Source organism: Polypterus senegalus, chromosome 5, assembly GCF_016835505.1.
Source record: "Polypterus senegalus isolate Bchr_013 chromosome 5, ASM1683550v1, whole genome shotgun sequence".
NCBI lineage: Eukaryota > Metazoa > Chordata > Cladistia > Polypteriformes > Polypteridae > Polypterus > Polypterus senegalus.
The window spans coordinates 55,219,067-55,245,701 of NC_053158.1; the positions used below are offsets into that span (position 1 = coordinate 55,219,067).

Consider the following 26,635-nt stretch of genomic DNA (forward strand, 5'->3'; position numbering starts at 1 on the left):
ATGTTTTTAATGGACACTTTAGCTATTTCTTTAATTTTCTACACCTGTATGGACCAGGGGATTCCTGCTCAATTTCAATAATTTTGACAATACGACGCTGCCAAACATAAAAATATTCTATACATGTAGTCACAACCTTCCAGGAAGCCTTACGTCCAGCAAGTCAGACACTGTATTGGCCTCATTATTATTTTAAAAGTAAATTGATTTTCCTTGTTTTACTTTTATTGACTTAAAGAATGTAGTTGTTTAGCTGTTAGTCATGGTTCAATGTCTTACGTGCGTCCATCTACTTCTGCCAATTGCTGATAAGACTTTTCAGAAGCCCTTTTGCCTCTGCTGAATGATACAAAAGACTCTCTCCACTTGAGAATGGTGCATTATACACTTGACTCTTCCTAATTAACAATTTTATTCCTATATTACATTTAAACTTCTCCTGTAGTGCATCGTATAAATGTGAAAAACAATTTCACTCACTCTCCCAAAGCTTTAAATGCTGCTACGACATTCAATTGCATGCTTACTTCTATGCAAATAATAATAAAATATTTAACAAGGCCATACAGTAACAAGCTATGGCAATGAAACTTAAACTGAAATTAGTGATTTCAGTCACACACTCTTTGCTTCTTAGATCATCCCTTTCAAATACAAATTTTTTAAAACTTCACAGGTTTATGCAAGCATTAAGTACACATAACCTACAGTATTACTTAATGATGGAGTACATTTGCAGACTGTGCAGGAAATACAAAAGTTTACTTTATGTAAATAAAAGAGAATATGTAAAATAAACATTCATTCTCATATTTTAACTGTTATGTGCTTATTTTGCCATATCACTTCTACAAGTATCTTGGAAAACAATATCATTTATAATCAAAAGACATTATGAAGCAGTTTTCTTAATGTAAATGGCCAGCAATGAAATACAACACTTTTTCCCAGAAAAACTAAATGTTGCACAACGGTTGTAGGGTGTTTTTTGCAGCGAAACTCACTTTGCAAAAAAAAAAAAAAATCAAATAAATGGTGTTTTGCTTCTTAGTGAAAACCATACCATTGACACAAGAAAGGCGTTTTCTGTACTGTTTGGAAGTGTTTTCCTGCACTTATTCTGCCAGCATCTGACTGTCATTTAAATAAAGACCTGTGGTTGTGTGTGGTTTGTCCTGGTAAGAGAATGCCTACTTTACCAACTATGCTGACAATTTTGGCAATCGCAATCCAAAAGATGCATCACAGACAGAAATTAAACTTGAAGCTCCACGCTGCATGAAGTGTCAGAACCCTTATCTGGATTAATTAAGAAACAGGAAAGGGTGGTTTTGCTAGATAACTGTGGCAGTAGGCTGGAAAGCAGCTTTCTATATACTGAATTTTTCCGTGGATGAAACACGGTCTTTGCATAATGGGGCTTTTCAATATATCTTCATGTGAAATATTTTCAGCATGTAACATTTAAAAAAAATGCCTTGTAGTGATGGGCACAACAGTCATAAATGTAATTACATTTACTGGTTTACTGCCGATAACCTGCATGCATAAAACCTTAAACAAAGAATTGTGAATTAGGCTTTAGGAAGCAAGAGCAGCAAGGTGTTATTCTGGACCTGTTGCTATTTACCTGTGTGATAATGCATTGCATGATGCCATTGCTAGGGCTAGAAGCTATCTGATGACTTACAGATTTACAAACTGATATCATTTTATGTGTACACTAGAGGGTTCCTCCCTGCTCGCTTCATTTGCCAGCCACTTAGCGTTTCTACCACTCGCATTATGAAGAGGGGGGCTGAACACACCCCAAGGAAATGCAGTCGTTCCTCTGAAACCCCCACTTAAACGGTGATAAAATGTGAAACAAATACAGTTTTTTTAACCTCCTCTTTGCTCGATCAGCTGCTCGCTTGCTGCTGCTGCCATGCCGCGTGATCTGCATCTTGTGGGGCGCTTCGAAGATTTAAAAGCCTGTACAGCTGCTGTCCAACTCTTTGTGTTTTATTTCCAACCCCGGGCGTGGTTAAATCTTTTGGCACAAAGTCCTGTCTCACGAGACGTGAGTTTTTGATATTTTTACATTTATAATTTAAAAACAGAATAAGAATCTGAAAATCTAGCAACATCACATTAAAGTTTGATAAATTCTGAAAAGAATGATACCAAACATATATATGTAGCTTTTAAAATAAGCCTGATTTAAAGCAATACAAAAAACGTGACATAAAAACGTCACTGTTGCTCTTTTAGGCTTACGATTTTAAATATATAGAATAGATATTGCAAGATGCATTGTCTTCAACATTTTCATGTTTTTGTCATACTCAATTCTTGCATTTTAATGACCTAAATAAAAACTGGAATGGATTACAGTTGATACCAAAATTAGGTGGATTGGTAGATAATCTGGAATCCGTTGAGTCATTGCAGAGGGACTTGGACAACATATAGACTCAGGGAGATATGTGACAGATAAAATTTAATATAAGTAAATGTAAAGTATTATATGTAGGAAGTAAAAATGTTAGATATGAATACACAGTGGGAGGTCTGAATATTGAAAGTATACCTTATGAGAAGAATTTAGGAGTCATAATGGACTTTTTGCCATCAATTGCCAGAAGCCACTAAGAAGGGTAAAAGAGTGTTAGGTTATCTAGCACTAAGTGTACAGAACAAGTCCAACGAGGTTACGCTGAAGCTTTATAACATACTGGTGATGACTCAACTGGAGTGTGGTGTGCAGTTTTGGTCACTAGGTTACAAAATGGACATAGCAGCAGTGGAGAAAGTCCAGAGAAAAGAGACCTGGCTGATTCCAGGGCTACAGGGGATGAATTATGAAAAAAGTTTTAAACAGCTGTGCCTTTTCAATTTAAGCAAAAGAAGATTAAGAAGTGACACAATTGAAATGTTTAAAATTATGAAGGGAATTAGTACAGTGGATTGTGCCTCTTATTTTAAAATGACTTTAACACGGGAACGTAGTTGGAAACAGCGGTAAATTTTGTACAAACATTAAGAACTTTTTCTTTACACAGAGAACCTTAGATAAATGGAATAAGCAACCAAGTAGTGTGGTAGACAGTAGGACTTTAGAGATGTTCAAAACTAGACTTGATGTTATTTTGGAGGAATTAAGCAGATAGTACTGGCAATCTTTGCTTGGTCGAATGCCCTGTTCTCGTCTACATTGTCCTAATGCTTTAATTTCTAATAGTATTTGAAACACTGTCTCTAAAACTGTAAGTGCTCTAAGCTTTTTCGTTCATATGTGAAATACAGTATTGCACAATTTACAAAAACAAACACAAAAAAAGTTTTACATTTTACATAACATTTAAAAGTGCCACGTTCCAAAAAAAAAAACAATACTTACTTGCCACTGTTGAGCAAAACAGACAAAAATACTAATATATAATCCCCACCCTTGAAAACACTCACCATTGCCTCAATACCAACGAGCAATATGAACCAAAATTGTTATTGAATTTACAATGTTTCAAATAACACATTCTTTACAGCCTACACTAAATTTATTAAAGTTTAACCTGCTGAAGCAGGGTCCTTAATGAATACTGTGCACAGTCTGGGTTAATTGTATAGAAACATTCATATACACGCTAATTATAGTTCAATGCAACTTATTATACTAATTAATTCAATATTACACAATCATTTCTTGACTGTGACATTGGCTTTGAGCTTTGTTTGTACTTAGATTTATGGACACAATCATGACAGTTGCCTAGCCCAGAGTAGTACTTTGCACTACTTTTTTTCTCATTACAAAAAAAAAATCTGTAAACCTGAAATTGTAGGCCAAAATGTACAAGTCTTCCTAAGTATTTAATCCAATATTCTTTTTCTGATTAAAAAAGGCATCCTTCTCATTTTACATTATTTAGGCTTTCAGTCATGCGGATTATTTCATGATTAAAGCCTGTCACTCCTGCCAACTTGCTAGGACCAGAAACCACTGTTTTTTCCTTTACAACTATATTCTTAGTTTGGACACTGGCTGGGTCCCCACCAATCCTCATACTCTGTAAAACAGGAATGGATTCTGTTCTTTTTTCCACTCTTAAAACATTCTGAGAGCTTGGAACTGCACTCATATGCAAAGTTGACTGGTCTAAACCTATACCGTTACTCTGCACGCTGGCACCTGTCAATACTTTCTGCTCAGTTATCAGCACATTTTTAGAACCCTGAATTTCACCCAGGCGCAAAGTACCTTGCTCTAATCCAGCTACTCCTCCCTGTATGCGATTACCATATCTGTCCACAAGCACTAAATTCTGGGCAACAGGAATTTCACTCATATGTAACGTACCTGAATCGATTCCTACTACACCACTCTGAATAACTGGTGTTGTGATCACTCGTTTGTCTGTAAGTAGTACATTTTGTGTAAGTAGACTTTCAGCCACCCTCACAGGTCCATGAAGACCAGTAACAATGGCTTGGCCCCTATCTGCAATCAGCACATTTGGCTGTATCTGGGGCTCAACAATGTATCGAGTGGCTTGAATGACTGGGGTAGTGGCATAGTACATGGTTTGAGGGACATATGATGATGATGTATCTGAAACTAGTACATTTTTTTGCAAGTTTACAGCAGACTGTGAAAGAGCAGACTGTGAAAGAGCAGACTGTGAAACAGTAGACTGTGAAACAGCAGATTTAGATGTAGTAGTACTATACTTCTCCGTAATAGACACGTCCTGTTGGACAATAGGAGGAGGAACTTGGCTTTTCACATGAACAGTAGATATTTTCTGATTTGACATTAAACCACCACTCGGCTTTGCTGGTAAAGATACCATAGAACTTTGCTCAACACTAACTGCTAAGTCTTTGTAAGTAGCTTCAGAAGTGTCATTGACAGTGCATATGCCTGCAAGTGTTTTAAATTTGGGACCCAAATTGTTCAAAAAGTTGTTATCCAAACTTTCATCTATATCTCTGCAAATGTCAACAGCAGAAATGACAGAGGCTTTGTCTTCTTCGGTGCTGAACTTAAATATCCTGTCCTCTGGCTCTTCTGAATAATTTCTTGCCTTCTGCAAAGGAATAATAAAATTATAAATATGCATAAACATGCACATATACATATATATATATACATATACATATACATATATATATATATATATACATATATACATATACATACATATATATATACATATATACACACATATATATATATATATACATACATATATACACATATATATACATATATACATATATATACATACAGTATATATATACATATATACATATATATACACATATACATATATACATATACATATACATATATATACATATACATATATATATACATATATATACACACATATATATATACATATATACACATATATACATACATATATATATATACACATATACATATATATATATACACATATACATATATATATATACATACATATATATACATATATATATACACACATCTAAATAAATGCTAAAATGTTTAAATGTATTCTCTGTATTATTAATATGGCAAAACTGAAATCTATATTGCTTAAATATATATATATCAATATTTTAAACTCAAACTGACTTTTCTGTTTTTGCAAAGAAAAAGGGTTGAAAACAATAAAAATATGTAACACTTTGGTAAGAAATGGTGCTCACCCTCTACTTTATATTGTGGAAACCCTTGTTCTCTGGTATAGGTGAGGTGATTCCAATATATAACATATACCTGGAACACTGTTCAAAAGTTGTCTTTCAGTTTGTCTGGCCATGTCTTTCAGTTAGTTTCAGCGAGTTCATCCAACCCACTACACCATAGCACCTACAGTAATATGTACACTCCCAAAGCACAGGAAATACTATGGGGGTCACTGCAGGTTGGCATATGCTACTGATCTTGAAAGTCAGTGGGAGGCAATAGCATCAGTGGTATGTGTACTCATTATCTGTTAAGGTAGGGGCAGCAGAGGGCTCTATGAATTTGACTTTTATAACATGCTTTCCTGTAAAATAAAAGACCAATTGTAGTTGTGCAATTACAAAGGCTGCCACATAGCACAAAACAAAAATACTGCATGAATGTAGGTTTTAGTTAATTCATTGCAATTTTGACTAGCATTTTGTCCAATTAAGCTGAACGTAACCTAAACATGACCTACATTACATTTCAGTGTTTACAAATTAAAGCTACTATGCTGTTTATTTTACTCTTTCCAAAAATCCTGATTGTTTATTGTGCTCTTTTATCTAATTATATTAAATAACAATAATAACTTGCCTTCATCTAAAAATGCACAGAAACAGCAATTAAAAATTTAATAGTTAAGTTTATGCATAGATATAAACCATGCACTCTCTCTGAATGCTAGAGTGAATACATAAAGCAACAAGTATGATCCAATGCTCATAAATTTAGAAATATTTTCATATACACCAAAAAATAATTAATTACCTCCATGTAGTAGGTTTTTAGTAAGTGATCAGGTAGAGCCACAATATCAAACTCATCTTCCTGTTCAATGAATTCACCACCTACAGCAATGTCGTCTCTTCTATTCATAATGTTCATTGACCCTTCTATTTGCTGAGAATATACTGATCCACCAGACTGATGCATCACCTGTCCTCCACTCATATTCACTGTATTCATTGCTCCAGCTGCTCCTACCACATTAGAATCCATTAGTAAACGTTCTTTCTGTACTGACCATATGCTACTCCAATATCCCTCTTTGTGGACTAATTTTTCAATGTCCTATGTTAAAATAAAAACAGGAATACAAACAAATGAATAAAACAGCTAGCAAACATAGTTAATACTTCATTGTCCACTATATTATCAATTTTACTTTACTGGTGTCAGACAGTACAGTATCGCAGAGCACAATATGTTGCAGTCTCAGATTGACTTCAAAGTGCTGTCCTTACATTTGTATCCACACTGTTCAATAACCAGACAGTGGCTATATTAGTAAGAACTGCAAATGCAAACATGGAATGCTTAACGTTAAGTGTGTATGAGACATTATACAATTTGGTGTTTTTTTGGTTTTTTTTTACATGATAAATATTTTCCTGTTGTAAGTTCAATTGTACAGTGAGGGCACTTTCAGTATATTACTACTGTAACGATAAACATTCCATTCACTTGACATATCCATATACATTCTGCTCTAAAACTATGCAAATATGTAAAGGAGAAAACAACTTTGTTAGAATATGGCATCATAGCTAGGGGCTTGAGACTAACCTTATCTTCTCCTATCCCTTCAGAAGCACTCTTCATTAATCTTCCTTCTGTTGCATCTTCAACAATTCCTTTCTTAAAGGCTCCTGCACCAGCAGCATTACCACAAATACAAGCCAGCAGTAGAAGAGGAACAACTGTTTGAAAAGAGAAAAAATGTAAATAATCAAATGCTACATGAAGATTAACAATAATATAAACATAAGTTTGATTTTTGAATTGTGTTCACCATATCCCATTCAAGCAGCAGTAGCACAAAGCTGGGATCAACCCAAGATGTGAGAGGAGCATCTTGAGGAAAAAACATACAGATCTGAAGAGCACATACAAACCTCTTCCAGATCATGACATGCTGACAGTAACCTGTGCCCCTGTGGTTGAGACGCAACATAAACAAGGAATGTGCATTTTTAATGCTTCCATGTAATATAGTGGCATCTTTTCCAGTGTTGGCCTTGCTTTTCACTTTCTTCTTAAAAAAGCTGGGTTTTTTCCTTATCCAAAGTTGTCCTTTTTAACAAACAGGTCTCTTGATGATTCAGTGTATACATTAATATGTAATTGTATAATCCACTGTCACAAGAGTCCATCAAAGCTAGCACATGGCACAAGGTAGGAATAAGCCCTGGACAGGGTGCCAGTCAATCACAGGGTGAAAACACATACACGCACACAAATTTTGTGTCATCGATTCACCTAACCTGCATATCTTTTGGCAGTGGGAGATAACCGGAGCACCTACAGGAAACCCATACAAACACATGAAGAACAAAAATCCTAGGTCTCCTTAATGTAAGGCAGTGGCACATTCCAATGTATTAATATTAATTACTATCAAAATATATATAAGTTATATAAATGTATGATGGTAGCCTGCCAGAAATATTACACTGGTGTTGTAACACTGAGGAACTATATAAGAAAGGGCAGAGCAGACTCTTTATTGCTAGGAGACTGTGTTATGCTAATATAGGTAATGACATCCTTCACATATCACTCTAGACCCCCTGAAAGTAGCGTCGAAGGAGACAATTAATGCAAAACTGAGTACCAATATGAACAATGCTTCACAAACTTACTTAGTCCAGAGTCACATTGTGGCTGGAGCCTATTTCAGCAGTACTGGGCACAAGATAGGAAACAGCGTTTGACTGGGTGTTAGTTGAACCAAGGGCTGACCCTCACATACACACTCACACTGTAGCAATTTCCAATTAATATTACCCACATGTTTTTCTGATATGGAAGGAAAAGTAGTGTGGTCAGAAAAAAAAGCAACACAGACACTGGGAGAACATGCATACTGCATTAGGACAAAAAATAAATGTTAAACTCAAGCCCAGGATGTTGGAACCATGGAAAAGGTTTATTAGAAAGTACTTTGATAAAACAGATTAATCATTGGCCATTACCAGATGCCATGTCTGAGTATATCTCTTCTTTGTTTAATTCTCTACATAGTTCATACAATACAAAGAAAATACTTTCAAAAGGTCCCAAGGGAGCACATTTACTATACTTACAAAGTAGTAGAAGGGGTCCTAACATCAACATGACCAAGGCTAGAGGTCCAACTCCAATACTTGTTCCTGTTCTCTTCTTAAAAACTGAAGCGCAGACCTTGTTTGTATCACATGTGCAAGCACCAAAGTTTAAGACTTGATCATTTTCACAACTCTTGCCTTGCTGATCCTCGATCATAAATTTAATACTATAGTCACCAGGCCAGAGTTTCTGTTGTATCCTAACCACTGCACTGGTATCTTGATATGAAAAAAAGAAAAGAAAATGCTAAATGACTTTGCAAATATTTTATATATTAAATAAATTTAATACTTAATACTTATATATAAGTACTTAAACATTAAATATGGGGAAAATGCTACCATAGTGCCTTCAGCATTTCTATTTACTGTTATATTCTGCTTACAAAAATGTAACCCAATGTAGTAAGCAGGGCTGTACTGTGTCTGCAAAATAATGGCAAAGTTACATCTGTGCCAAGGATTTTCAAGTGCATCTGTCTACTTCTAGTTTTGCTTACCCTGGACTTTATTTAGGCAGCAGAAGCCTAATCATGAAGGGACTATGGACTATTCCTTCCTCACTGCCATTGCTACTGGATTAGGATCTGGCTGACTGATTACACTGAACTGAATTGCACAGTCATTGGAAAATGAAGACAGTTTTTCTTTGCGGGTATTTTATTAAAAGTATCTTCACATATAACTGTCAGATAAATGAAATACTATTTCTCTTTAACTCTCTACTGACTTTTGTAGTTACCTTTTACCTGCAACATACTGAATATTCTGTTGCACATTATATGTTATTGTGTATTGTCTTAAACATAAGCATTTACCATTGATTTTTTCAATTGTCCATTGCTTCTGTTTGATATTTGGTTCATTTACAATTGCAAATTTAAATGGAGGACCATTGGGATCGAAGTCTTGATCTACAGCAGTGACAACAATTGATTTCTCATCTGTACACAGATTTGTGGAAGTAGTCGTAAGAGTGGGACAGTGATCATTAAAATCTTCTACTTGAATTGCAATAGTTCCAGTTGAAGTTTTTGCAGGCATGTCTGTGGAAAAATAACATTTATTATTATTTTGAAAATTGATCACTTGTTTCAATGTATGAGGTCAGGAAAACACTTTTAAAACAATGAAATATATATGCATTAATTAACAATATAAAGGGAACATATTTGATTAAAATATGAAACTCACTTTTATAAAGCACTTTAGTGCACTTTGTCCCAAATTACTTTGCAAGTACTGACCTATACTTCAGTCATGCATTCAAAATACAAGACATACATAAATACTGTGTATATACTCATATATATATATATATATATATATATATATATATATATATATATATATACATACACACATACATATATTTATGCAGTATATATAAAATATATACATATTGCAGGTAATAAAATAATTAAAAAATACTTCTTGTCTGGGTATACACATGTGTCTGAGCTTTTCTTAACCAGAACTTCCCCTCTCAAACACGTTCCTGTAAAGCCTGCTTCTCAGACTCTTTCATTATTTTTGAGTGTTTTTCCAGTCCTTGAAGGAGACTCTGTCAGCATGCCTCTTATGCCTTTCCTCCTCCTTGTGTGTCTCGCACTCACACTTGTTCCTTCTGTTGTGTCACCAAAACCAAACTGGGCAATCATAGAGCAATCGCTCTGAGGGACTGGACACACACACACACGGACCTAAGTGTTTTATTAAATATATTTACTACTAGCGCGGGCGGCACGGTGGCGCAGTGGTAGCACTGCTGCCTCGCAGTTAGGAGACCCGGGTTCACTTCCCGGGTCCTCCCTGCGTTGAGTTTGCATGTTCTCCCCGTGTCTGCGTGGGTTTCCTCCGGGTGCTCCGGTTTCCTCCCACAATCCAAAGACATGCAGGTTAGGTGGATTGGTGATTCTACATTGGCCCTAGTGTGTGCTTGGTGTGTGGGTGTGTTTGTGTGTGTCCTGTGGTGGGTTGGCACCCTGCCCAGGATTGGTTCCTGCCTTGTGCCCTGTGTTGGCTGGGATTGGCTCCAGCAGACCCCCGTGACCCTATTTGGATTCAGCGGGTTAGACGATGGATGGATGGATTTACTACTAGCAAAATACCCGCGCTTCACAGTGGCAAAGTACTGCCTTAAAATGTTTATTAAGAAGAAAATTAAACGTTTTTAAACTGAGGGAAAATATACCAATAATTATTTGTTATGGATCTCTTTGTATACCACATTGTGAGTTCGGCCCTCCGGTTGTAATATGACCAAGCTGTACGCTGAGCTTACTCTTGAGCATACAATGTACAGTTGGCCATGTGAAAAGTAATCTTGTTTCAAATCTCACAGCTTGGATTGCTGCTGTCATAATCGGTTTGAGTTTCATGGTTTGTTTCAATTACGACAGTATTTGTAGGACTTGTGTTGAAGAGACATTCAGCATCTGTCAAGCGTTATAAGCATACAACCGGTTTCATCGATAACTTCACATCCAGCTTTTGAGAGTTTAAACATTCATAAACATCAAAGTGTCCACTACTGAAATCGTCACCTGTCAATCTAAGATGTTTAAGAGGCATTGGTGGTTGTCAAAAGGTGTAAAATATTTAGCCATTTCGGTACACTTTAGAGCGACAACCGAACAATTCAGTGGCAGCCATCAACTCACATGCAGATCCATAGGTGAAGGGCTTAAGCATTTCACTCTTATAGTGCTCCTGTGTAATATAATTATCTCCTGTACCGTCATCAGTCCACATCTTGAACCTGTCCCAGTCATTCAATACATAAGACACAATGTTCCTCCGGATATCAAGAGTGAGCCTGATATGGCCGTGCAATATGTAACAAAGAGAATCAGAAAAGGTAGGTGCCATATCCGGGCATGGAAACCACTCGGTAAGTGACAGTTCTTTGATCGATGGTGATCACCTCGATAGACATGTTAATAGCGGTACGGTTGGAATGATAAAGGTAATGGGTACCTGAACAATGTAAAGTAAGTCTAAAATACCTACACAATAACTATAATCGTAATAAATGAACAATAAAACAGCGGAGAAGCCGTGGATTAAATAAAAAGGCTGTAGTTATCAGCAGGGAGACGTGAATCCCGTGGCGAAGCAAGGAAGGGAATGTAGAGACTGGAGCGATGGATGGCCTTATATAGGCAGGCAGCCAACAACGTGGGAGGTGTTGGGATGGGGGACCCAACGCCGCCTCACACGGTGACCGAGCTGCCTTTTATTACTATAGATATAATAACACACTAAGTTCTGTGTGTATATTTAAAACCATATATATTAATTAATGGGAGGCTTTGAATTGGTGTGAGCAGTGGTACTGTGAGACTGGTTGGTGAAATTGAAGCGCAAACGAGAATGTAGACACAGGTTTGGAGATTGTGTAATTTAATGTTACTTTTCTAGACCACTTCTTTCCCAATTTTTTTCAACACATTGTTTTAGTTCCACACTCCATCAGTAGTACATGTACCACGGGTTGAGAACCGCTGATCTAGACCAAATCTAAACAGTCTCTTTATGACAGCTACCCAGCACGATGATGCTGACTATGTTAAGGGTAACCTTAGGGGAACCCTAGTCTGGGTGCTTGCACTAAATATAATGGAACAACTGGCTCTTGATAATCTGTCACTTACATTTAGTGAACATTGGACTATACCATACTGAATCACGCATGTACTTGGAGAACGTTCTGAAGGTCCTATCAAGGTAAGTTCCCTCCAGGACAAAAGGTGGAGCTGTTACTGACGGGCTCTTTGTTTTTAACTGCAGCTCCAAGGAACAGGCCATAAAAGACCTTTGAACATGCCATGCCTCCTGACTCAAGCCCCGGCTCCTTTCAGGGGACTTCCTATATATTCAACCAAACAGCCAGTGATAGACATTCATTTAGGGACCTGATTCTGCTCTCTGAGCCTACGTTTACAAAGCCTACTGAGAGAAAACAGCAATTACTGTATCTTCTGTTGATTTTGTCTTTGATTTGTTCCTTTTTATTAAAGGAGCTGCCAGACTGGTACACCAACCTTTGAACCCTTATGTAATGTGTTTGACAATACACATCCTGAAAAAAAAAAAACAATACTCACCGTCACTTATGGCCAATATTGTAGCTGTGTATGTACCATTTTTTAAATATGGAGATTCTCGATCTGGCATTTGATTGAGCCTTATTTCTGCAGTGTTTGGATCAATACTCAACCAATTACCTGGATCATTTCCTTTTGCGTATCTGTTTTAAAATAAGAAGAAAGAAGTTTTGGGGTAAGTTAGTTATACTTACTAATCATGTTACCAGGTGAACCAAATATCACACATTCATTTTTCTACAAACATTAGTCAAGTTTATGTTATAAGAGAAAAAGGAACGGTGTATTCTAGAAAATCAAATGCAATACAATAACATCTCTCAAAAAAGATGCCAGTCCATCACGATGTGTAAAGGAACACATTAACAACTGTCCCTGATGCCCTCAATGCATGTCTTTGGACTTAGAAAGGCAGCCACACTTCCTGAAATAGCACAAATGAATAATAGGAAAACTACATTAATTAAAGCAAAAATGTTACATTTCATTTTCAATGACACAGACCTGTTATTAGAGTAATGTGAGCAGTAAACAGTCAAGCAGTCTATTTTGGTTACCAATTTGGATAACACAAGTATATGGTCGCAATTAATGATCTATGTAGGACTTTTTTAGAGCTATTTTAAGGCAGATTTAGTAGGTGTTCTTACTCAATTTTGTGTAAAAGAATAGAGTGTGTCTTCTTTTACAAAATAAATAATCAGGTGAGATAGACATGGGCCCTAGAGCACTGCAGAAATCTCTTTTTTCATCTGTACAATCTCTATGATTCCACGAAGGTCCTTGAAGGACCTTGTTGTAATGCAGCATCAGAGTTTTGTACAGAACATGGATGCGAAGTTACAATAGTAACATTATAATGACAAACAGGCTGGCAACCTGGCTTCATATCTCACCTCCACTGCAAGCATATTAACTGAGTCTGTACTTCCTTTCTTATAGGGATTAGCTACCTTAAGGCCTTGTTCACACGGGCGTTAAAATCGAGCGTTTTTTTTGCGTTCGTAGTGTCCGGTGAGCGCGGATCAAGCGCCGTGTTTTCTACACATAGGAGTCAATGAGAGTGTTCACACGGGCTTTGGTGACGTCGTTTGTCGGCAGCGCGCTTTATGCGGCATCAAAAAAACGTTGCATGCAGCTTTTTCTTGGCGTTCAAAACCCAACGAACGCAAGGAAACCGCTTCTAGTTCGTTTTCTGCGCGTTAATTTTACGCTTCGGAGGACCGGATATATATTTTCATATTGCTTATTTTATTTTATTGTCTCATGTAATTTGTAAACCATGAACCTATTAATTTATGTTCTAATATAATATTTGATAACGATTATGTAGGAGGGGCAATCCATGGCGGGGGGCGTTTCAGTGCATAACACCGGTGTAAGCGCACACTCGACTACTGTTTCCTTACCTCAAAGTGACAAGTAGTCTCTTTTCGGGGCAAACACCAAGTCGCATATTGGTTGATCGGCGTGCAATGTGGCATTGCACCAGCTGCAGCAGACAATCAAAAGTGGAAACCGACATCCGACAGTAATTAAAAAACTTGTGCGGAAATTTTCGCATTTCTTCATAAAGCACAAAATAACTTCCTTTAACCCGACGTTGTGCAGTCAGAGGATGAACCCAGTTGCAGCGGCGATTTTTTCTCTCCCTACGTCGCCGTATTACGAGTATTTTAAAACAAGAAGATTAATATCTAACATAGCAAAATGGTCCATATTGAAAGGAGGCACCTCAAATAAAACGACAAGGGCTTTCATATCCAGTTCCCGACACTGCCTCCACAGGTTAATACACAAACTACAATTTGGGCTGCAGGCTGGCGTTAGACAGAGACAAACGAACGCCGGTGTAGAAGTCAATCGACCGCCACCACAAAATGCAACATAAACGTCTAGGACGTTCAGAGCAAGTTCGTTTATCCAAAAACTTAACGCCCGTGTGAACAAGGCCTAAACATATAATTTTCTGTTAGAGCCTTGGAGACATATAGTGCCACAAGTACTCAAATACTTTAGTAAATATTCTATATAAATAAAGTTAAAACTGTATGTATGTCTGGGCATCACTCAAGAACAACTCCACCGATTTACATGAAATTTAGATGTCTTGATCCATGTCATAGAATAAGCTATTTTCTTCTGCCCCTGGTCTACTTGCGATTTAGCCTTGGTGGAGATTTTGTCTGATAAATCTTGCTTTTCAACACATTGTTTTCTTACATTTTCTGTCCCAAATCAAGAATGCAAACAAAAAGATTGTCATGAAAGTTTAGGGCTAAAGTAAAGGTCTTAGTGTACCCATTATCTCAGTACTACCCCTGGAAGCAAACTCAAGGACTTTGTCATTTGAGGGTACACCCTGTCAGATTTAGCACTTCATGTTCTATGGATTAAATCAGTAAGTTTTGCTACTTCTATTTCCATTTTTTGTTCATTTTTAAAAAATATGCCTTCTAGAATCAGATCCAAAAATCCAAGATATGCTGATATGAGAAGAAAGTGTCTGATAAGGTATTCTGAAAGCCAAGAACAGCAAAACAACTGTTTAAAACTGTATGTTGAAAGTTATAGCTCTTCACAGCCCAGTGGTGTAGTGGTGTCTGGAGAAGTGGGTATACTGAAAATTTAGCCCCCAAATTTTTTAGCGGCCTACACAGCAAAAGAAAAAAGTGCCCGTTATTAATAGTGACATTCTTACATATTTAGTTACCACTAGAAAGGGACAGTACTATTTACATCTGCTGCCCGACTTCATTCACTTCAAGGATCATTATGAGATCAACAAACCAGAGATGCAGATTTTGCAGATCTGTCTTGGTTCATAGATTACAGAGTGATTCAACTGCATAATGCATACATGTCTTAGTCCATGGGGAAAGAAGATTCTTTTGTAAACAGTGTCTTAGAATATCTAATCTGCAACAGATAGTGAAGACCAGAGAGTGACACAATTATAAAATTAAAATGATTTGTCAGTGGCAGTATGTGAAAATTACTGGTGGTACTGGTGGTACAGAGTCCCATTTCATTAACAGTAGATACATTTAACATGAAGCCAACACCTTTTCAGTCAGAGATAAATTTATTTTTACAAAATTTAAACAGCTGATTTTCAAAATAAAATACTTGGATTTGACCATTCTGAATGTTCATTAACTTATTGGCGTGAAAATGGTACCAACACACTAACAGTTTCAAGTTTAAAATCAGCATTTCTCAGGAAGAATAGCGTACCTAGCTAGAAATGCTTTTATTTCCGGGCCGTTTGGACACCGGCTAGTGCTCGGGGAAACGGTTTAAGTGTAACGTTATAAACTCTCCCCAACACCTGTTAATCTATAGGCACTGATGTGAAAGTCAGGTTGAAATATCTGTGTTTTAAAATGTAACCAACCGGAATTTGTTGACAAGTAGCAGCTTTGATGCTAATGAAAGTCAAGGAAGCTAACTTAACACTAGCCACAGCATGAGCAAATAGAAACAAAAAATAAACAAAACTAAATAAAAAAGTTGCTAATTAATGGTGTAGAAACGGTGTATTAACATAATTTTAAAATCTTGCTATTATAAAGTACTCATCATGGTTGACGTGTTCTTACATTGAATTTGCAACGTCGATCGGAGATTTAGCGCCTCCACCGTCAACACCCCTCCAACTAGGGTAGATCTGTGGCTACCTGTCCGGCTGAATAGTAGCAATAATGTAGTTTCAAAAGGTTGTTTCTTCTGAAAGCTAATTTTTGTTTGTATGATTCGCTTCATTTTCATTATTATCTTGGTTCTATTAACTTTTCACGTGAGGACATGTTTTGGTGTGTAACGACGGACTGACGGGAGGTGGCGGGAAAGGATATTTTTCCCGGTTTATTAAAGGAACGGCATGTTCCGCCCTACTTTGCCTCTGATTGGTGTAATGTGTTTGCCCTAACCAATCGGTAGTTCTCCCAAAATGTAACCAAAACAGACAACGATGGCAGAAAAAAATTGACGTGCCTGCAGCACATACATGCGTATCAGCGTGTCAGTGTGGATGTAGACTGTCACAATGTGTGGACTGAAAAGCGCCGTATACCCTCGTATACCCTGTATTACACTGCAGCGTATACCCGTGACAGGGGGATTTAAAAGTGGGTATACGCTGTAACGACCGAATAAGAAGTGGGTATACGCTGGGTACCTGCGTTATAACGTGGACTACACTACTGTCACAGCCACATACTGCAAAACAGGCTAAAATACTGACAGGCAATGAAACAGGTTAAATCATTTTCATCCATGAAAATCTCTGATTCCCAATTATATTCTATTCTCTCTTACATATCTGCAGTTTTCTGTTTGTGTCTGCTTGCAATGACCATAAACAAATAAGGTCAGATGCAGAAAATTGCACGCATTGATTTCAGAACAGATAGTTTCTCTCATGTACAGATTTATGCTTCTCACTCACAAGTGACATCAAAGGATATTGATTTATAAATACTCCACTAAATACAATAAAAGATGTGCTTTTAATAGTGGTAATCGCTTGACATCTGACATTTTTTCAACTCAAATGACTTTTATATAAAAAAACAGTACATTTATTTCAGTTTACAAATATACAAAATTGATATGCATCATAAAGTGGTTTATAAATTAAATGCTGTTTATTCTGCTATAATTTTGAAGTAGTAATCTACTCATCATTGATGTGGAACTCAGCTTTTTGAAACAAAAATAAATCTGTTTCATTTACTGTAAACTAGTCGTCATTTTCTCACTTCTCTCATTTATTTTACTGAATCCTTGAATCTGTTGAGAAAGAGGTGGAGTGATAACTACACAATATATGCAAAAGTGCTATCCTCAGCTCTTTTTTCCACTTTGCACTTATTATCATCTAGCTTAAAATCAGTAAAGTTTCTTTTGTTCCTGTTCGCCTCTAAAACAGATAATTTAAGTATGAAGATCAGTCTAAGATAATATCGGATATGGGCCACTTTGAAAATTGAATATGAGAAAAAATATCTTTGCATCAATTTTGAATTTGTGCACTAGAGTCTGGAGTGCATGGATAATCTATATCCTTCCAAACTTAAAAATATATGATTGCATGATGCTCTTCAAGTGTGTATTGTCACAAAAGATTGGGCATGTCACCTATTTAATCTGCACTTGCTTTAAAGCTGACCATACAGTAGATGCTTGCTAGTTGGTACCACTTTTGCCAAATGACTAAAAGTAAGGGATTTCTGTTGTTAAGAAGATCACTAGTATATTTATTTTCTCTGTGTAATTGTCTGTCTAGCTTATCAGAATAAACTACAGCCGCCAAACTTGAGCTGATCAAATCCGGTATACAGTGATGACGAGCATGAGAAGTACAAGCACTCCTTCTCCAAGTACATCCCTATCTTGCTACCTCTATAGAAAAAAATCATCTAGTAAAGCTGTAATATAACTGTAAAATTTCACTGATTTTAAATAATTAGTCATGAGAATGAGTTGAAAAACAACTGAGTACCAAGTAAGAATTAAAATTTTCACTTTTTTTTGTTTGAGGCATTACTTAATTCATAACTATAAAAGTTAAAAAATGCTAAATGTCAGTACCTGACTAACTTTACTTTTGTAAAAAAAATCATAGTATATTAGAGACAAATAAGTATTGCACTTACTTGACATTTTGTGCAAATTTCCCACTGTCCCTATCCGTTGCTCGATAACTACCAATAGCTTTTGAAAGGTCCATTTTGCCTTTCTGTTCCGAGACAGCCATTGCTTTTACTTTTGGCATAAATGCAGCACCTTCTTTCTTATTTTTCACTTTGATGTTAACTGGAATGGATTTACTCTTGTAACCACTAGCACTTGCTAGTGATTGGTGAAAAGCAGCTTTGTTTCGAACACTAATTCCGAGCTGAAGGTTTTGTAATTCTTCATAGTCCATTTCCTATTTCAAGAAAGGAAAATGAATTATTGTAGGTATACAGTATGTTCAAGTAATTAAATATCTTTTTTCTTTAGTATGTTTTCCAAATAGTACATGTATAATAGATGTCATCCACATGAACCAGGCGAGTGCCTTACTGAGTCCTGTTATAGGGTAACACAGGGAGAACACCATGGATGATGCACACTCCCTAACCTTCTATTTATTTGTCTGTAGTTCAGAGGGAGATCCTTTAGAGGAATTGGGATGTCACTTTCACCATGCCATCAAAGCCCATCTTACTCTGCCACACTCAATAAAAGTAACACTTTCATGAAAGGGAGGGATCAAGAGGTGAGACATATTCAAAAACTAAGCCAAGATCACTACCAAATATCTAGCTGATCTGTTATCATGTACAAAAGTCTTGTCAAAATTCAAAGATTTAAAAAAGAAACACAAGTTTGCATATGAGGAAAAATGTAGCCAAAATTGAATCATACATCAACAATGCTTTTATCCTAATCTTGGATCTTTTAGGGCTAATGCTGACTTTTGTCAACAGCAGGGTTTGAGGGCAGAGGGGTAGAGGGGGACCATTGGCATAAACGTCAACAAAACTTGCTGTTACATTATACGTAGACCCTCTTTGCTAGGATGACTGTTAGACTCGATGACTTGATGTCAAATTTTGCATGTGCAGAGTAAACTGCATCTAGAATGGAACTGACATCAGGCAAGAGAGTGAAGTGAATGCGCAAAGGAAAATACTCTGTGTGTACTATTTATTTATTTTTTGTGCATTATCGCTGAATCAGACTTTGATTTATTGAACTTTGATTTGAATGCAAGCAATCTGGAAATCGAAAATGAAAGACAGGTAGCTGTTTTATTTCCAGAATGTGCCTTTCAACTTATGAGTGATGAGACAAACAGGTATGTGAATATACGTATTGTAGAGGCTCTTGTAACAAAAAACAGAATGACATTTGTCATAAATAAGTATTTTATGTTGATTTATGTGTGAAACCATTGCTTTCTAGAGTTTTTTTTGGAAAAATGTGCAGCCCTGGAAAAGGAAAAGGAAAAAAAATAATTAGCCCTTTAAGGGATGTGCATACCGACCTCTGCATGGTCTCTGCAGTGATGACACACGTTGTGCCATCCTGGTGTCTCCTGGGAATAACCATCATGGAAATCATGACGCGATAGAACAGAAAATTATGCCACCAAAAATAATTCAACATAGCATCATGAAATAATTACAAAAAAATTACATTTTTTTTCTGTAGGCTTCTATAAATAAGCTAACATCAAAATTAATTCTGTGGGTAAAAATTTCCCAAAGTGGGTATATAAAAGTGGGTTTCCATAAAAATTTAGGGTAAATCCCAAATCATAACAGCTAGTTATTTAAAATTATAGAATTATAGTGATGCATGTTTTATTAATAAAATGTATGAGGCAGTCATCATGCTGAAACTGCCACAACAATCCCACAGTGCCCCAGCACATGTAAAACTAAATATACTGTATGTTAAATGTCCAGACCACAGAGTAAAGAGGCACAGTGGAGTGTTTGTAGCCCATGTCAACAACAATCTGTGATTTGGAATAAGACTTGATAATATTAGTATTTTTTCTGGCCAGTTGTTACGGTGTAGTGAAAAATCTGATATTGTCATTTAAGTTTAAAAAAATTATATTCTAAAAATAAGATAAAAAATGTTGCTGTATTTAGAAGCTTGTTATTGACAAGACATAGTTAGAGCTTGGTCATTAGCAACAAAAGATTCAGCAGCAGAGGGCAGCATTAATGCTTTTATTTAAACAAAACATTAAAAACTCAGGCACATTTGAGGAGCCTGCTTTCATACGTGATAGAGCATATTTATCGAAAATATTCCTACTATTTGGAACATCAAGATAAAAATGGAGTTTTTGCTTGGTAGTGTTTAATATTTTATAAAAGGAAAACAACATCCACAATAAATAATAATCATCATTATCATCCATCTGGAATAACACAGGAGACAGTCATGACAAAGTACAACTAAATAATCAAAACTAGAAAACAAGTCTAATATTTGGTTTTGAATGCACTGCTAAAGACTGATTAAATTCAAAGACAAAATATGAAATCTCTCCAATGGGTTTATATTAAAACTTGCATCAGTATGTAACAACTATTATCTTCTGTTGCTCACTACCACTTTTGAACCAACTAATGGTGATTCTCATGTTCACTCATTGCACACTAAAATGTTTGAAAAACTCTTTGATATCATTGAGCGAATGTTGATATTGCATTCTTTGGATCCATTTGTGTAGGTAAGAATCATGTGTAAGTGTTTAAAGACGATTATAACATTTCAATTGCTTTACATGTTTTGTTTATATTGAGGTAATGAGTTTATTTCAGGTACCTAAAAAATAAATGTATATGCTTATGGTTTTTGGAGTTACTTTGGTAAGTTTATAATATTGCCGTCATTGTCACCATAAGTGAAGTACAGATGCACCTTCATAACTTGCCTGTGTAGACTCAAATGCATGTGGAATGAACTTTCAACCCAAATTTACCAGCACAACCTTATTCTAGCATTGCTCTGCGATGATATCCCCCTGCAGATGATATCCATGCTTTCGTTAGTCAACTAGAAATGTTTCATAGGTTTTTACCTTTTGAAGAATAAGGATGCCTTCATTGGTTGCTGCATCAGTCTCCATTCTGAAGTAGCCACCTTCATTTCCTGAATCAATGTGATATTCTGCCTCCCAGTTTGCGGAACCTTCAAGATCTGCATCAAAAGCTTTCATTCTCATGACTTCCACATTTGCTGCGTTTTCTTCAACACTACCTTCATACTGTAAATAAATTACGAATATATAATTATACATAAAAAAGTTACTTTCACATATTTTCCATTTTTAGAATTTAATTCTATTTTAGTTGCTTAATTTCAGTTGATTTTGAATAACAACAAATCATTCATGGAAGCTTCTCAATTCATGTAGTAGTTGTCCCGGAAAATCTCAATTACTTCAGAATAAGGGCTATCCCCTTATTCTCTTTCAGCTTTCTGTAATATGAACATATCCAGTAGGACTAGCAACATCCACAGAACTGTGAAATATTCATATGCTAGGCTTATAATGAAAATCAGCTCTATAAAGGTAAATGTATTACGAAATATTCAACTTGTTTATCTCAACTTACACTATCTTTCTCCATGATAGGTAAATTGTCATTGACATCCAAAATGTCTACTTGAACAGTAGCTGTTGATGATAAGAAGCCTTCTCCTCCATCCATATCTTTGACTTGAATAATTAAAGTGTAGTGATCGATTTCCTAAAAAGAATGTGACACAGAAATAGAAAACTAAAACAATGTATTCAATAGGTGACTACAAATTATTATATATTTAATTTTTTTCTCTAAAAATAGCAATGTCAGTTTTGTTTTCTTAAGTACAATTATGAAAGATAAATATTAATGCATTGACTTTTTGAGTGTTGTGCACAACGTTCTGGGAATCCTTCAGTTTTGTAAGGCTTTACTTTTTTTTTTTTTTGGATAATGTTAAAAAAAATCAAGCATTTTATTCTTACTTTTATGTTGGCTTTCTAATCCCTTCTTCAAACAATTACAAAGGAATATAAAAGGCATCTGTTTGACAATTTTCAGTACCCAGCATGTATCTTCTGTCTTTAGAAACACACCTTAGAACACCGTCTTCATTTATAAGGTCTTAAGTGTTTTTATATTTAGTATATATCAAGTTCATAGACTGGAGCTGGAGTATCTTTATTGTACTCCAAGTACACATTTGTCTTTGCCTTGTGTGATACTTATATTTACTGTAAGATGCAACTAACAATCTCTTTTATGGACTTTTTAAAAGCGTATTTATATGTTATATACCGTAAGTTCCTTATATCAGATTAAGTGGGTTTGAAATAATTATGTTATTTAAAAATAGCACTCGTGGTTATTTCATCGATTGTTCTGAATCTTGTGTCTTTCTTAGTATTTATGATATGTCAGAAATTCTTAACAGGAAAACAAATTAATTTTCGAGAATAACTAAACCAACAAAATGTTTCATGAAACAGAAAAGAAAAAAACTCTTAAGCCCCGGACTTTACATTTATTTCTAATTGTGTATGATTATTTAATTTTTATTAAAAGATAGTCACCAGAAATAGAAGCTCTTTGTTGTGGCGAAAGTCAATAACCAGTTCCTTGGTTTAGCTGAAGTTAAGATACAGGCAATTATGTTTGCACCAAGAAATAAAGTTCTGTACCTGACTCTTATTCTATGTAGCAAGCCATCATGATGCCAAGTTGGCTGATTACGTATTGATCCCTTTTTATTTGAGCCTCATTGCTAATTCCTAACAACAAAATGAGATTAAAGGATGCATTAATATGTAGAAAATTTATATTTTTATTTTCTGTAATAAATAGTCATGGTAGCAGTGAGTATCTTTCTAAATTTCAAAACATGTAATGTTTATAGTACATACACTGAAAAAAGTACAACATTGATGTTGTTCATTCAATGTAAATTTTCTCTTTCAAGCAACTTAAGATTAGTCATTTAGTGTTGTAGCTTGAAATATTTGGTTTCAGATCTCAACCAAAGTAAAAAGAAAATGTTTGTACAAAAGTAAGTTATGGTGGAGGGAATAAACGTAAAAATCCTATTTCAGTTAACCTAATATTTAAGGTTGTTCATGTGCTGTGTGGGAGGGGTCGTTTGTATATTCTTCTGGTCGAACTTTCCACTGCTGGCTTTCCAACTGCCAAAAAAGAAGAACACTTTCCCGAGTGGAGTGGACGTGGCTATACAAGTCTGGTCATTTTCATCAGCAGACTTTTATAATGGAGGATTTCTGGTAAGTAATCCTGTTTCTCAACTGTAAATTTTAAGTATAAGAACTCGTAATAAAACATACTTTCAAGAAAGCTGTAGAAATGTGAATTACACCCAATCAATGATTTATCTCAACAAATTGTTAGATCAGTAAGCTTAAAAGAATTATATTGGTTCAGACTGAAAATATTAAGTGTAAATCATTACCTTAATTATTTTAAGTTGAATGGAAGTTATACTTTTTTCAGTGTACAGTATAAAGACCTGGAGGGAAACTTCTTATTATTTAAAAAGCTGGTTTAAAATCAAGTATTGGTATCAAATTAATAAAATAGCTAGAGTGACAGTGACAAGCTTGTGAGTGTGCTTCTTTCTCACAAAGGTGTTACTCCTGACAGCCCCCAGCTACTGTTTACTATTTAAACATATTCTTATTAACCTTTTCACTAGGCTGCATCCACAATATACTGTGACTTTGCAGCATTTATTTAAAAATAAAATTCTCAAAATGACTTGAGAATCAAAACCAGGGTCGCAGGGGGAACATCCCAGTAACATTTGCTGCAATAAGGGAGTCAGGCCTAGAGGGGGCACCAGTGCAGCACATGGCCCACCTTCATATAAATATAGACAGGCACTTTCTTTGTGAAAAATAGGCCAACCTGAGAACACTTGCCACAAGGACTAATTTGGTACTACTAGATATACCCAACATCTAGACAGGAGATGTGAATATCAGATAAAAAGATTAACAATTCTGCAAACATCAGCAGAGTCAGAAAATTAAGAAATTTCTAACAAGTGGCCTTGTCAGATTTTATGAAACCACAAGAGTAATGTTCCTCTTCTGTGGTTTACATTCTCTGCTAAATTGCACTAAAGATCTTTTCTGCCTCATACTGTATCTTGTTTCTTCCCTGTTTTTACATAGTATGAAGTAGTTACATTAAATACTAGAGTGTAACAAACAGGTATGCTTTGAACGTAATTAAATGAACTGCTGTAGGTTAAAGACATTTTTCCTAACTGTAGCCAAAATGAAATGCAAGAAAATGTCATTAGAAAGTAATCTCAAAATAAAACATATTCTTAATATGCTGTATGTGTCATTGTGTTAGAATAAGGGGAAGAAAAAAGGCATTCCCTCACTTATTATCAGTTAAGCCTTTTTGACAGTGAGATATTTCTTCATCTCCTTCTATTTCATGGAATATAGGTTTTAGAAATGTTTCTTCGGTATCAAGGAATCCTAACTATCATCAAACTCAATTTAAATTTGTCCACCTATTATATTCCACTCCTTGTAAACAGTATGCCTGGGGACTGTCCTTTGAAACCAGCTGACGTTTTTTTCGATAAACACCCCAGGTAATATGTTTTTATGCATATGTTTTGAGACTGTCCTCCTGTGCTCAGTTTTTGGTCTGGTGTCTCTGATTTTCTTACTTCCATACCATACCATATCTAAGCCTGCTTAATCCTGAGCAGGGTCGAAGGGGGCCTATTCCAGCAAGCATGGGGTGCAAGGCAGGGAACAATCTCTGGACAGGATGCCAGTCCATCACAGAGTGAACACACTCACACATTTGCGCACACCAAGGCCAATTCAGTGTCACCAATCCCTTTATCCTGCATATCATTGTGAGCACTCAAAGACACAGAATCCAATGCAGGCACCATACACAGAGGACCCGGGATGCGCACCCCTGTCTCTTTACTGCGAGACAGCAACCACTACCCCTGTGCCACTGTGTTGCCTTTTTTACTTTCATTCTGTCTATTCAATTCCTTTACTTCCTTAGATTTTTTTGTTTCAAAACTTGTCTTTATTTCATTTATCTATTATCCAGCTGAGGCTTTTTTGCTTTAGGAACAATTGTAGCAATGGTTTCTCTTGCCTGTCGCTGAAAATCACTTGATTCTTTCTTTCTCTCAAAATGTTTAATTTTTTTTAATTTGCTCTTTTAGGAACTGTCAATAGCAATCAATGGGGTGGATTAAAAGTCTGATATAATACTGCTGGTCCAAGTTTGGATGCTCATGGTCCCGGTCTGCAGTCCTAATCCTTAGCATTTCTTCTTCTTAAGGGGGTTGATGTTGTAATGTTTGTACACTTGTTGGTCCACTTGGGCTCCTTTTGTTTTCGTACTTGTTCTTAATTTTAATGACACAGCATTGGCTTGGGCCACATTTTTAAAGAGTGGTGAGTTGCGGGGTTGGGTGGACTGCCAACATTTTCATTCTAATTCTTGTTAAATTGGCTTACATCCATCCATCCATCCATCCATTATTCAACCTGTTATATCCTAGCTACAGGGGTCTGCTGGAGCCAATCCCAGCCAACACAGGGTGCAAGGCAGGAACAAACCCCTGGCAGAACGCCAGCCCACTGCAGGGCACACACACACACCAAGCACACACTAGGGACAAGTTAGAATCAGCAATGCACCTAACCTGCATGTCTTTGGACTGTCGGGGGGGAAACCGGAGCACCCGGATGAAACCCACACAGACACAGAGAGAACATGCAAACACCACACAGGGAGGACCCAGGAAGAAAACCTTGGTATCCATACTGCGAGGCAGCAGCGCTACCACTGCGCCACCGTGCCGCCCCATTGGCTTACATTTTTTTCTAAAATGATGTCTCTTGTGTTTAAATAAAAAATGATCACAATAAAAAATATTTAATTAAAGGAAAGTAAAGAGGAAGTGTGGAAGATAATGTTTTAATTGAGCTGTCAAACTGTTCCAAGCAAAGTTTGCTTTAAAGGATTAATGATCTAAAAATAGAAATTGTGCTCCGAGAAAACAAAGAATAAGTGGTGGATTTCTTTAATTAAGATACATTCCAGATTTGAATTCAGAAGAGATGGGAAGAATTATTTTAACAGTGTTCTAAAGACTATATATTAGTT

The 26,635-nt window shown here is 36.1% G+C and overlaps 1 protein-coding gene across 1 annotated transcript in view; it reads right to left on the minus strand.

Annotated features, from left to right (window-relative positions):
* Positions 1–2,905: 2,905 nt before the first annotated feature.
* Positions 2,906–26,635, minus strand: part of LOC120530294 (desmoglein-2-like) — a 48,459-nt gene continuing 24,729 nt past the window's right edge. Inside the window, exons 7-15 of the mRNA XM_039754663.1 lie at positions 22,055–22,189; positions 21,517–21,702; positions 18,581–18,855; positions 12,921–13,063; positions 9,630–9,857; positions 8,791–9,030; positions 7,271–7,404; positions 6,473–6,775; positions 2,906–5,069 (exon numbers count right to left, since the gene is read on the minus strand). Of these exons, the coding sequence (XP_039610597.1) occupies positions 3,894–5,069; positions 6,473–6,775; positions 7,271–7,404; positions 8,791–9,030; positions 9,630–9,857; positions 12,921–13,063; positions 18,581–18,855; positions 21,517–21,702; positions 22,055–22,189 (2,820 nt within the window). The 3' untranslated portion in view covers positions 2,906–3,893. The remainder of the gene's footprint in view (positions 5,070–6,472; positions 6,776–7,270; positions 7,405–8,790; positions 9,031–9,629; positions 9,858–12,920; positions 13,064–18,580; positions 18,856–21,516; positions 21,703–22,054; positions 22,190–26,635) is intronic.